Genomic DNA, 11,107 nt, shown 5'->3' on the forward strand with positions numbered 1-11,107 from the left:
CTTGGGCGCGAGGCTTACTTTGAAGAACCAGAAAGTACATGGGGTTTCCTCCGCAACTCCGCTACTAGTATTCGAAGCTCGTGAAAGGTGAGTGTGAGACTGGTGAGAGCAAGGCCTTGGGTGAGGGTAATGTTTATCATCCCCTGTGTATATATCACCGTGCTCGTGTTATGTTAGTGGAAGTGGCATGTAGTGTTGATATTCAAGGCCCGGGAATGACAGCGGCATGTAAGAAACATGAGAGCTAGTGTTCAGCATGCTTCACGGGAGACGGTCTCGTGTCAAACCCATTCGTTCGGTCTGCTAAAGGTCACCCGACGTGACGTGCTCACTTCAAGGGCTGCCCGCCCGCCCGCACCCCCAGTGAATCCTCGTTGATGGAAGAAACATGCGAAAGTCGGGGCGCGCACGGATGAGCTGTGAGTTATTTATTATTGTCATGGGCCTTGTGTTGTTATTTTAAGATGTGAAGGATATAGTTTTGTAGTCCATGTGTGTGTGTGTGTGTGTGTGTGTGTGTGTGTGAGAGAGAGAGAGAGAGAGAGAGAGAGAGAGAGAGAGAGAGAGAGAGAGAGAGAGAGAGAGAGAGAGAACAACAAGAAGTGTTCAATGCCTAGGGCTCTATGCATCTAGGCCGCCGTTGTTAGGATATGAAAGCACCCCAAATATTATGCGAAGGACGCCGGTACATTCCCATGGAACATCAGTAGCGTTGGTAAGACATAAAGGCATTCCAAACACGCGCTTAGGCTGCCCTATATTTTTTTTCTTATATTTAGAGTGTTAATGCGAAATAGCTGGAAAGCAATACGTTCAATATGTTCGATGTAATGATTGCCTTTTGAGAAGTATATGAACAGTAAGGATTATAAGGATATGTCTCACCAAAATCAATTACGCGTGCGGCTTTAATAACACTTTTTTTCTCGTATTCGTACTTTTCTTTAAATAATAAATGAATGAGTGAATATATCAAGCGCTTCGTCACTGAATAAAACCCAGAACCGCTGTAGGTCCCCCTCCACACGTTTCCTTCAGGTTTTCTTTGGTTTGCCTGAAAGAAAAGATAAATGAGGAAGTCTGAACATCACAAAATCACTCAAAGACAAGCATGTGCCGAACGTGTAAGTCTCGCTGCCTCTCAACGGCCTCACGACACACGGCTGCAGGGATGGACGCTCGATGCTGGTGTTTGTGTGTGTGTGTGTGTGCGCCGCACGTGACCTTCCGAAGCCTTGTTCTCGACCCGCCTCTGTGCCTCTCATCCACCTGTTCGTTGGTGTGTTTCTCTTTACGGGTGTGTCATATAACCTTTGCTGTCTGTCTGGCATATTATTATTTCCTCCTTCATGACTCGCTCTTCCTACAGGTAATAGTTTCCGGTTTACACGAGTGAATGTCGCGTATATCAAAACATTCTTCTCTTCTTATTAATACCATGTTTCCTCATAGGTTTAGCTCCCGCAGTAGGCTAATGAATGCGAGGTGCGTTCAGTAGGATTTTCTTTTATTGCATGACATTCTTCCTAAGACTTTAATTTAACTTGGCGTCAAACGAGATTTGTTATATATTATTCCAATCTCTGTCTTCTATTTAAGGTAAGCAGCGTGGCCAGAGCACTTTAGTTAACCATGCCTTTCCTTCTGCATTATAATAGAGAAAATGAATAAGAAAACAGAAAAATAGATATAAATGAATGATCGTATCGAGTGAAAAAGGAATGTTTATTACAGAAATCGCACAATGGCTGTTTTCACTTGTAAGAATAGCGTGCGGTAATATTGATGTGTCTGCATGCCTCTTACATGTTGGGGTATTTTTAGAGTCCTCGAGTAAGCATGTTTTCCTTGAAGCTCCCGTCTATTAATGCATCTCGGGTTTCTCTGTAAGGTGTAAACATATATGTCTCTTCGATCCAACCCATAATGTATGACTCGACTTAACATGATCTCTATTTCTGTCCCTTTACATGTCTTGCGCTCTAGAATTTCATCAGTTTGGACCAAGATATCTCCTGGAGTGTTGGATCCTGCCCACTCGTAAGTACGATGCATGAACAACCACATATCTTTGCACGCACCGCTTCGACCACACTATGCTTGCACCCGGAGAGAGAGAGAGAGAGAGAGAGAGAGAGAGAGAGAGACGTGGCAAGTGCATGCATGAAACGAGACCGAGAGAAGGAAGGACAAGCAGACAGGCAGGCAGACAGACAGGCGAGCGGAGTGGGGTGGAGTGAGGCAGGCAGGCAGGCGGCGCGACAGGACTCCCCCCAAGCTTCACTGCGTCAGGTGGAACTTAAGAGAAGGGATGTTGCTCGTTGACGGTGACTGAGGCTTCGTGTGTTGGTGTGGGGGACCGCTGGTGATAACTCAATACACGGTGACATTACACATATCCCAGCTGAGAGCCTGACTGGGGTTATCTAGACCGGATATCCTTACCGTGGCACGAGATAAGACTAGCTCTGACTGGGACCGTGGTGGCAAATAGGACGGATAACTTAGGAATAGCCTCGATTAACGTCTCCTTAAGTATGTCACGATCCCTTTACCTGTTTGATGTACGGAGGAGTCATATTAGTGTGGCAATAGGATAGTTCTCTCGCTGACCGTGGGGAGTGTAAAGAGGTGGACGAAGAGGAGGAGGAGGAGCAAAAGAGGATGAAATAAAATTGAAGTGGAATAGCCTTGCATATTGGTTCTATATATATCACGGTCATTTGATATATTGCTTGTTAAGTGCTTAAAGGTGAGAAATGATGGACGTGAGGTAATATAACAGTTTTGAAGCTTATAATGGCTTGTGCAAAGGAGAGAGGGCACATCGTTAGAAAAGATGGAATTGGAATAGCCTCGCATCTTGTATGTACGAGTATATAGGCCTCAGTCACTTACCCTGTCTTGTTTCATGTATACAGAGAGAAGAAAAAATATGAGTGAGGCAACATGACAATAATTTAAACGCCAAGACAGAGTGTGAAATAAGAGACTGATAGGATAGAATGAGGTGGAATAGCTCCGCCTTGCGTCTTCAAATGTATAGGTCACACCCTCTCTCTCTCTCTCCCTCTCTCTCTGTTGCTTGTTTGATGTATAAGAAGAGAAACGATGGAAGAAAGCCTAGATAAAATTTGTAACGCTCAAATATCGAGTGGAATTACAAATCACTTATGTTTAATATCTTTGTGAATGTCAAGGCCACTTGTTCTGTTGCTTATTAGGGATTATAAAAGATAGACTTAAGTAGAAATGACAAAACGTTTAAATATCAAGTCCAAACACCACAAATAAGATTGAACCAGATGGATTAATTATGTATATACAGGAATGCCATGGTTCCTTATTACGTACGTTGCCTCTTGGGTGTTTAAAGTGAGGAGATTATAAAAATGAAACATCTTTACGCCTATAATGAGACGGATAAGTCATGTATCTGGTTTCTCTGGATGTTAGGATCACTATTTCCGTTATCTGTTCGGTGTGTAATATAAGCGATGTAAGGTAAGTAAAGCAACACAGGCTCAGCGCTTCGATATCACCGGATGCTGCATGTTATATATAAAGAGGAGCACCTGGTTGTCTTCGTTCCATATATACTTGTCGCTATGTAAAGTTAGGAATGAGTTAGGACTTATCTCGTCCCCAGCTCATGTTTCTTCTCCTCCTCCCTTTCCTCCTTCTCTTCTTCCTTCTGCTCCAGTGCCTCCTCCTCCTCCTCATCATAAGAATTATCTTCATTTTCGTCGGTTGCTCTTTCCTCTTCTTTCTCAATGTTTATTTTTATCTTCTTCTTCTTCTTCTTCTTCTTCTACTTTCTTTCTTCTTCTTCTTCTTCTTCTTCTTCTTCTTCTTATTATTATTATTATTATTATTATTATTATTATTATTATTATTATTATTACTATTATTATTATTTCTTTTTTCTTCTTTCTTCTATCTTTCTTCTTCCTAACAGTAGTAGCAGTAATAGTAGCAGTAGCAATAGTAAAGAGAAAAAAAAAACATATACTTACAGAATCTGATTCCACAAAGCTAGGGGGGAAATCCACGACCTTATTTTCCTCTCTCTAGAAACGGGGTCACAGAGGCTTGAAACTCGTCCCCCTTTAGTGTGTGTGTGTGTGTGTGTGTGTGTGTGTGTTAAGTATACGGTGCATGTGGAGGACCGTTTGAGTCTTGTGCTTCTTCCTCTCTGATTTGTTTTGCACGTATCACCGAATTTGCTGCTATTTTGCATGCTCCTTTTTCACCTCCTCCTCCTCCTCCTCCTCCAGTTTGTTCTCCTGCATTCGTAATATCGTTGTTCTTGTCCTTACTAGTATTTTCATTTCTCATTCACTGGTAGTCTTCCCTCTCATCGGCTTCGCATCCACCAGGGAGCGAGGCTGAACGATGCATGAAGAACGAGGGGAAACTGATGAGAGATTATTACCAAGGGAGGGGAGGTGGCACGGCGGAAGGGGGCAGGGGAGGAGGGGACCAAGGAGTAGCACTTTGCATGACTCATCTGCCTTTCCCTGCAGGTGCTGTTTTACCTTGGTGAGTCACTTCTACACCGATCAATACTCTGCATCTCTTTTTTTTCTGATGTCAATCCCTGGGTTCTCATATCCACTGGCGTTTAATTCATGGGAAGGGGAGGGAGGGAGAGAAGGGAGGGTGCCAGTGTGACGAGGTTATGTATATTAAAAGTTCTTGTCCTCCAGGTTATTTTATTATGTATGTTATTTTATTTTATTATCTATTTTTTAGTCACTATGTTTCAGTGATATTTGATTTTTTTATTATGATGAATATGGGAAGAAAAAGGGAAGAGCGTAGTCGAGTTCCCTTCGCCCTCCCCTTCATTAGCATTATCATCAGCCTGCAGAACATAATAATAATAATAATAATAATAATAATAATAATAATAATAATAATAGTAATGATAATAATGATAGTTTTATTTCGCCCAGCGGCATATATAAAAAAACAGGATTAGAAAACGAACGAGATCGAACGAGATAAATAATGCTTAAATAATTGACACCTTATAATTATGCACAATATATACGAACAGAAAGCCCAGCCACTCCCACCGCATAGATCCACATACATAGGCCGAGCTCTGTCTGACGAAGGTGATGATGGAGTTCCCAGATTGTTCCACTCTACTCCTCATACTGTACGCGTCGTGGCGACGCAGCACAGCCACCCAGTCGGATGATAGTCCTCTCCCAGGCGTTTCCATTTGTGTCTGTCGTGTCCTTTGTTCCCAGTTTCTATGTAAACGTTCCGTAAACTTATAACTCATTCACACCTCCCTATATACACTGACTACAGTTCACCTTCACAGTACTTTTCATGAGCATTCATCTAAGCTTTTCTTGTTCTCTTAGATCATTCGTTGGTTATGGCGGATGGGCGTCTGCATCCACAGTTTATAAAAACATGTGATATGGCGTTCCCTGTTTACTGAGCACATCCTGATGAATAATGGAAATTAATTCACACATTACTTATCGTATGAAGCTTTTGCTACCGTAATATGTGTTGTGAAATGAGGACACACCCTCGCTAAGTAGACTATTGACCCTCTGTAACACCTGGGGATTGTCGGACACATTGATTTTCAATTGATAGCCGTCGGCGACATTTTCAGTGTCGTTCTGCTTCAGTACTTCGTTGCCTTGGATACTTGAGTGAAGTCATCCATTTTAATGTTACCAACGCATATCATAATATATCCGCGTATGCGATTATTGTTATTAGTAGTTTTAGTATTAGTGTTTGTAATATCATCATCTAATGGCAGCATGGTACATATCACTATATCGCGACCTATATTTTTCGGGCCTCATTATAAGGGTCCTCGCAAGTTACATGAATAACCACAAACTTTGCCTGCATTGCTAGAGGGTCAGTGACCGTGTCCTGCGTACGAACTCCACCGCCTCCAACGTTTACACCACCCGCTCCCCTGCTACAAATGTTCGTAGGATGATTTGCACTGCTCATTTTTCATCAATGTATATTTACCATTTTCTGGGAGCTCTGATTATGTAAATATTTAAAATATTTAATCAATAACTCTCGAATAAAAATAAAAAATAAGGATGAAGCACTAACCATAGTAGTATACGTATGTAAACGGATGGAATAATATTGCAATAAGTACCCAACATGCTCAATGCAAACAGCGAAACAAAGAAGACATTTTGAAGATAGGTGAGCATCTAAAGTGAGCAGGAAGGATCAACGGCGTTTCTTCGTAAGTGAAGTAACCAAGTGAGTCACGCCAGTGAATGACCATCGCTCGCCTGGCAGCCACCGAGCGGATATGCGCTAGGCAACTGTATGACCGTCTGCGTTTTATCCTGTATGCCAGACTGTGTCACGGCCATGGCTTCCGTATATGTTGAATGATATATCCCGTCTTGTGTCACCTCGCTTAAACGCTGCCCCACTTCTCGAAGGGACGGAGAGTCATGAAGTTCTCTATCCTTCACCGGTCTTGTCCTCCTTATAAATATCGCACCTAGTTTACTCACATGGTTAACGTAGACATCAGGGGCATCAAAGCACTATAGTGAACTTTTGGTAACAGAGAATCCAAAAATGAGAAGGTAGGTAGAGGTAAAGTTGGGGGCATGTGCTGTTGATGCGCGAGACCGCGTTGTTCATCTCCGTCGCATTGGCCCTTGAGCTTGTGGCCGCAAGAACCCGAGACACAGGGCCTGTGTGACATCCGGGTTACCTCAGTTACCTTCCCCAGGTTTCCCTAGGTACCCATTTACTGACCACAGTCCGAAAGGGATGATGAACAGCTGGGTGAGCTACACGCCGACTGCCCGGACTGGGATTCGAAGCCGGGCAACTGGATTCGTAGCTATTTTTTTTTATAAAGCCACGCTAACCATTGGACCACGGAGGCGTTTATTGATAAGAAAGATAATAATGTTTGTAAATTGCTCTTTTTATTTATTTACCTATTTATTTATTTAAGTTTCGGTGCTGGCTGTAGCGCAGGCAGACTATCACGAGGGGCCTCTTCGACGACCCCAGTCCGTTAGTGGAGCAGGCAAATTTTATCTATAGTGGCTGCCGTGGTGTGTGACTCTTGCTGACCCATGCTGCCCGCCGGTGCTCCTCTTGACCGAAGTCTCTGAAGTTAGTGTTGATTGAAGATCAGCGGTTCTTCTGCACCGGTTCTTGTCCTCCTCATAAACGACACATCTAATTTACTCACATGGCTTATATACACACCCAGCATTATATAGTCCGTAGTAAGCTTTTGGTAATGATGAATCCAAGAATAATAATAAGTGTGTGGTGGGACCAGTTTAGTGATCCCGATGAAGAGGCGGATGCAACTCCTCATCCGCACAATAACAACACTCGTGCCCACTCCTGTCCCCGTGTCCCACTTACTTCGCCGGTGTCTCCAGGCATATTTCCGAAGGGTGAGTGGCTACAAGGGGACTCACAAAGCAAGGAATGGTTCTGATTACCAAACCCCGAAGCCGAGAACACGTGCCATCATATCAGTGGGTTTATACATTCTCTTTCTTGCTTATGAACCCTCAGTCTGTATTGCTCTTTGCCTGACTGGATGGATCTGGACGAATAATGCGCATGGCACCCGTACAGAGGTGCATAACACGCATACTGAATGTTGCTTCTCTTTCATATACACTGATTTTTTTGTTGCTCTATCATTTTTTGAGACCTTATTTTGTATTTTGATCGTGTATTTTCTCCTTTATTCTCTTAACCCTTTCCTTGCTAAGCGTTCGCAACGAGACTATCCCCTCAGGCGCGCTCGGATAACCCAGCGGGGGAAGGGGATCTCTTTTAACCGCTGTATCTCAAAAACAATTCAGCACAGCTACAAAACAAAAACACCATTGGAAAAAGGAGGCCAAGATGTATAAGATTTGGTTATGTAAGCCTCTCCTGTGAACATACAGGCACGTGCAAGGGGTGTTTTTTACAGTGAGTGCGACTGGCGCTCGCAGCGAGCTTTTAGCACCACCAGCAAGTGACGCTAGTGCTTGCTCTTTTAACCTCTGTATCTCAAAAACTATTCATCACAGCTAAAAAGCAAAAACACCATTGGAAAGAGGAGACCAAGATCTATAAGATTTGATAAAGTAAGCCTCTCCTGTAAACGTACAGGCACGTTCAGGGGGTATTGCCTGTGAAGACGTACATTTATACGTGCGCGACGGTCAGCCGTAAGGCAGCTACTGTAGATCTCTTGATGATGGGGTGCTGGCAGGGCAGTATTGGCAACTGCAAAATTTACAACTATTTGGTCAAAATATCAGTCATATGATAAGTGAAGCTATGCAAAAATGTTGCTATATTGGACAACAACATCCACCAGTTGCTCGTCGGTAGATTTTCCGCGTTGGGCTGAGATGATTTTCCACCAAATTTAGTGGAGAACCCACTCAATTGGCAATCCTGTGTTGTGAGAAATAGTGTTGGAACGCTCTCATACGCGGGAGATTTGAGTGCGACTGGAGTTTGCAGCAAGCGTTTAGCACCACCAGCAAATACGCCTAATGCTCGCTGTGAGCATTTAGCAATGAAAGGGTTAAGAGAGTTTTGGTGGGTGTGACAGGGAAGGGAGCGGACTGTGAAGCGGTTGCACAGGTGAAACGTGTTATTCTGAAATGGTTTTGATATCTGATAGAAATGAATGGTTATGATTTTGTGAAGAGAGAGTAATTATGGCAGGGTTAAAGGGGAGGGTGTCGAGGGGAGACCACTAATGAAATGGATCAACAGAGTGGATGAGTATCAGCAAAAGAGAGTTGGCTGGCAAGGGACTGACTGTTCTGAAAGGGAGTACCACAGCAGAAAATGTTTTGACGCTTCTGCTGTACCCGCCCCAGAGACTTTAGTTTCTGAGAGGGGACAGAAAGACAGATCACTAGCATCACTTAAAATCCAGCAGAATCAGTGTATCTACTACATATTTTTAGGTACTTAAAATACAAGGAGTTACTTAAAAATAGGTATATGCTAACTGAAATTTTGCTCCACCAATAAAATTACCACCTGGATTTGTCATATAGATAGGGACATACATATCCCTGAATTATAAATGAACAAATGATCAAATATTTTTTTCTGGTCAAAAGTCAACAATTACCCACATAATAAATAAAATTATATATGCTTATGGGCCTGCATTCTGTCAACCATATATTCCCACTGTTTCTTCTTTGTGACAGCGGAGTTTTTCCACAACCATCACACTGACAATAGATCACAAATATTGTAAGGTTAGGTTTCAAATTTAGTGGTGATATGTTAAATGTAATGCTGATTTGCTACTTTTCATTAAGTAACATTAGGGGGAGGTTGTTAGTTTTAAAAGTAGTTTTCAACCACTTCTACCTACATATCATAGTTAAAGGACATTATTTTATTTCCTTAACTGTTGTGATGCTGATGGTATTACGAGTGGCAGAGCTACTTCAGAAACACCAAATAATGATTTGCATGCATTTTACTGCCTGTGCTTTCCACCCTAATATTGTTACTATGATAGCTATAAAAGGTATTATATCCATGCCTTATACATCATTGTTTTTGTTGTTTTCACAGAGTCAGATCAAAGTCTTTTCTGTTGCAGCTTAAGGATTTTTAATCATCCTTATATTACACGAACAAAATCAAACGGGAAATAATACTCCCCCCTCTTTCTTTCAGTATTCTTTGATACCAACATCATGGCACAATCCAGCTTCAAGCAGTACCTCCGCTCCCTTCGGTGGACGCCCCTCCCTGTGGGTGTTGGCTTGGCTTTGATTGCCTTCCAGCAGTACAGACACACCAGGAAGAGAGAGGCAGCAAGGCTAGGCCAAGTTGACCCATGTGATTGCTTGGCTGATGAGTGGGAAGTTGAAGCATACAAGTTGCTGCCACTCCGACAGTTCTCAAAGGCTTGGGGCTGGGTCAATGGTAAGGGTTGACTGTAGTAAGAAGTATAATTTTGTGAAGTTTGTCGCATGTTTTCTTTTGGTACTTCACACACTTTATCTTAAATTATGCTTCTCTTTAATTTAGGAACAGTTGCCCTTATTTGAAATAGTACAGTAGGCTTCTGGAAAGCACAATTTGCAAGTAATGCATGCTACGAAATATTCTCTAAAAATTATTTGGTATGGCAATGCAGGTTTCAAATAGTAAAAACTGCAGACTACATTAATGAAATTTGCTGAGAAACAGTTGCATGAGAGAAAATATTGTTGAGTTTATCAGTTATATGTATCGAATATCAAATTCAAATAGTACAAGCTTGTGTATCTGCTAAGTTTTTGTGCTGTTCAGGACCTTGCTGTATGTTGCTCTAAAAAATCTGTCCACATTAGTATATGACAAGCACTGCATTGTACTAATGAGAATCCTAATTGTTCCAGCACTTGAGCTTCCAGAATGGTCAAGAAAGTCTGTTTTGGGCCTTTATGTGCGAACCTTTGGCTGCAACATGGCTGAGGCTGAGGTAGAAGACTTGAACAAATATAGGTGCTTGTCTGAGCTATTCCGGCGCTCCCTGAAGGAAGGTGTGCGGCCGGTAGACCCAACAGCTGCTGTGGTCAGTCCAGCAGATGGCAGAATCTTGTCTTTTGGAACTGTCAACTGTGGCACTATGGATCAAGTCAAGGTACAGTGTTATGTTCTGTTTTTATGGTGAGACAAGGCCGTACTGTCAAGGTAGAAATTCGCTTTCTCTTTTTCAGGGAGCCAGTGAGGCTAGTAAAATTAATAATTACAAGCTCTTCCCAAAATTTACCAGCCCTTCAAAATGTTTGTAAAAATTATTCCCATTAAATAAAATAAAAAAACTGCTGAGGAGGTTGACAAAAAAGATGCAGGTAATTATTTTTTTACACCTTATTTGATTTAGTTTGACAGCAAAGGGTAACTTATTTAGGAGCAAAATATTTGTCAACTTTTAAGCCCCTAAACTTTGACATGCTAGTTGCCTGATGCAGGAAATCTCTAAAATATACTTACGCCCTTGATATTCTAGTCACTTTAGGTGACTGGCCATATATGAATTTCAGCCCTTGAATGTGTTTCATGGGGAAGCAGAAGAGCCTTTTTA

At 42.2% G+C, this 11,107-nt stretch overlaps 1 protein-coding gene across 3 annotated transcripts in view; it reads left to right on the top strand.

Moving 5' to 3' along the window:
- The window catches only part of LOC127005825 (phosphatidylserine decarboxylase proenzyme, mitochondrial-like), a 28,047-nt gene that overhangs the window by 12,384 nt on the left and 4,556 nt on the right, over positions 1-11,107 (top strand). Inside the window, exons 2-4 of one of the 3 annotated variants that reach the window (XM_050874996.1) lie at positions 1,987-2,040; positions 9,709-9,960; positions 10,419-10,663. In XM_050874996.1, coding sequence (XP_050730953.1) covers positions 1,987-2,040; positions 9,709-9,960; positions 10,419-10,663 — 551 coding nt within the window. Of the gene's footprint in view, positions 1-1,986; positions 2,041-6,182; positions 7,446-9,708; positions 9,961-10,418; positions 10,664-11,107 lie in introns of those variants that run through there. The other 2 variants (XM_050874995.1, XM_050874997.1) reach the window with 2 other exon arrangements.

The sequence above is a fragment of the Eriocheir sinensis genome, chromosome 31 (genome assembly GCF_024679095.1).
Source record: "Eriocheir sinensis breed Jianghai 21 chromosome 31, ASM2467909v1, whole genome shotgun sequence".
Taxonomy (NCBI): Eukaryota; Metazoa; Arthropoda; class Malacostraca; order Decapoda; family Varunidae; genus Eriocheir; species Eriocheir sinensis.